The sequence below is a fragment of the Meleagris gallopavo genome, unplaced genomic scaffold (genome assembly GCF_000146605.3).
Source record: "Meleagris gallopavo isolate NT-WF06-2002-E0010 breed Aviagen turkey brand Nicholas breeding stock unplaced genomic scaffold, Turkey_5.1 ChrUn_random_7180001849625, whole genome shotgun sequence".
Lineage (NCBI taxonomy): Eukaryota > Metazoa > Chordata > Aves > Galliformes > Phasianidae > Meleagris > Meleagris gallopavo.
This window is the reverse complement of record NW_011116874.1, coordinates 1-1,883: the sequence shown is the minus strand read 5'-3', so window position 1 is coordinate 1,883 and position 1,883 is coordinate 1. Positions and strand designations below refer to the sequence as shown.

Here is a 1,883-nt window from a genome sequence, read left to right as displayed (position 1 = left end):
TTCCCTGACCGGGAATCGAACCCGGGCCGCGGCGGTGAGAGCGCCGAATCCTAACCACTAGACCACCAGGGAGGGACGGGAACCTTCCTCGTTATGTTTCTCAGAATGCCATTGGCGGAGCCGAGACGTCAAAATGCTACAGCCGCCCTGATTGGCTACATGCTCCCACGGGGGGGGGGGTCAGACGGCTAGGCCCGCCCCGGCGGTTGTGAAAGGCGCGTGGGGATTGGCCGGGAGCGACGGCGCGCTGCGCAAGCAGCCAATCAGCATGCGTGTTATGGATCCACTCAGCAGCTCTGTATAGGAATAGGGTTTGGGGACCCCAAAACGCCACTCGGGGTTCGCAGAGGTGTAAATTGGTGTTTTTAATCACTTTTCCAAAGGGTAATTAATCCCAGACGGGTACAAAGCAAAGGCCACGCGTGCCCTGAGGTCACAGCAGGTGACATCCGATGGGGTGACATCTGCCTCCAGGTGACATCGAGATGGTGACTGACATCCTCAATGGGGTGACATCTGCCACCAGGTGACATCTTCCATAGGGTGACATCCTCCTCCAGGTGACATCCTCCATGGGGTGACATCCACCTCCATGGGGTGACATCTGCCTCCTCAAAGTGACATCCTCCTCCATGGGGTGACATCCTCCTCCATGGAGTGACATCCTCCATGGGGTGACATCCACCACCAGGTGACATCCTCCTCCATGGGGTGACATCCTCCATGGGGTGACATCCACCACCAGGTGACATCCTCCTCCATGGGGTGACATCCTCCTCCATGGGGTGACATCCACCACCAGGTGACATCCTCCTCCCTGGGGTGACATCCACCACCAGGTGACATCCTCCTCCATGGGGTGACATCCTCCTCAAAGTGACATCCACCTCCACAGGGTGACATCCACCACCAGGTGACATCCTCCATGGGGTGACATCCTCCTCCATGGGGTGACATCCACCACCAGGTGACATCCTCCTCCATGGGGTGCCATCCTCCATGGGGTGACATCCTCCTCCATGGGGTGCCATCCACCACCAGAAGGGCAGAACACAACCCCACGCGCGGGTGCCACAGGGCGCCAAGCTGTGACACAGGGAGGCAGCAGGGAGGTGACACGCAGAGCAGTGGGGTGCCGGGAGCCACACAACCAAAGCACCACCGTTGTCACACAGTCGGTGCCACGGGGAAGCACAGAATTGGGGTGAAATCAGGAAACCGAAGCCCCCACGACAGCCAGCGGATGGAGGGGGTGAGAAGGGCGCCCCGAAACCCATCCAGGTTCACAGCAACGCTCCCAAAGAAAAAGGGGGACAGTTTCAGCCACGAAGTGCCACGAGGTTGTTGTCACCGTCGTCGTGGGGTGTCACTCGGGGCCCAGCCACCCTCCCGCCTCCTCCACGGCACGGGGGACGACGAGGAAGACTTCACAGAGGCCTTGGGAGAGGAAATCCCTCAGGAAAACCCTGTGGGGCGGGGAAGGGGGGGGGAGGTGAAGGTGGCATCCGGGAGGGTCTTCGGGTTGTCCCCTCGATGTCCCCCCCCAGGTCCCTGGCTGCTACCTGAGCTCCTCCTCGCCTCCGATGGGCGCCGGGGAGCGCAGTTTGGAGTCGAGGTTGTAATAAACGCCCCCCAGCTGCCTGACTGCCAACCAGTGCTGGCGGCGGAACGGGAGGGAAACGAAACCCAGGGAGATGTGGGACGGGACGTTGAGGATGAAACCAAGGATTTGGTCCAAGGCCAGGCGCTCCAGGGGGCTGCGGTGGGGGGAAAGGGTTAGAAGGGGTTGGGAGGGGGATGGTGGGGAGAAGGGGGGTCAAAAGTGGGGATGGGGGCTGAAAAGTGGGGAGAAGGGGTGGGTTGGTGGGAGTTATAGGGAAAAT

At 60.8% G+C, this 1,883-nt stretch overlaps 1 protein-coding gene and 1 non-coding gene across 2 annotated transcripts; both read right to left on the bottom strand.

The window, feature by feature from the left end:
- On the bottom strand, window positions 1-72 carry TRNAE-CUC. Its single transcript has one exon. It is a non-coding gene; the product is annotated as a tRNA-Glu (tRNA).
- A 278-nt stretch (window positions 73-350) lies between these two features.
- LOC104915761 (josephin-2-like) lies at window positions 351-1,804 on the bottom strand (the record flags this gene model as incomplete). The annotated part of the gene is made up of 2 exons (XM_010726684.3): window positions 351-1,466; window positions 1,563-1,804. Coding segments are annotated over 2 exons (342 nt in total), but the record flags the coding sequence as incomplete, so codon positions are not given.
- Window positions 1,805-1,883: the final 79 nt, after the last annotated feature.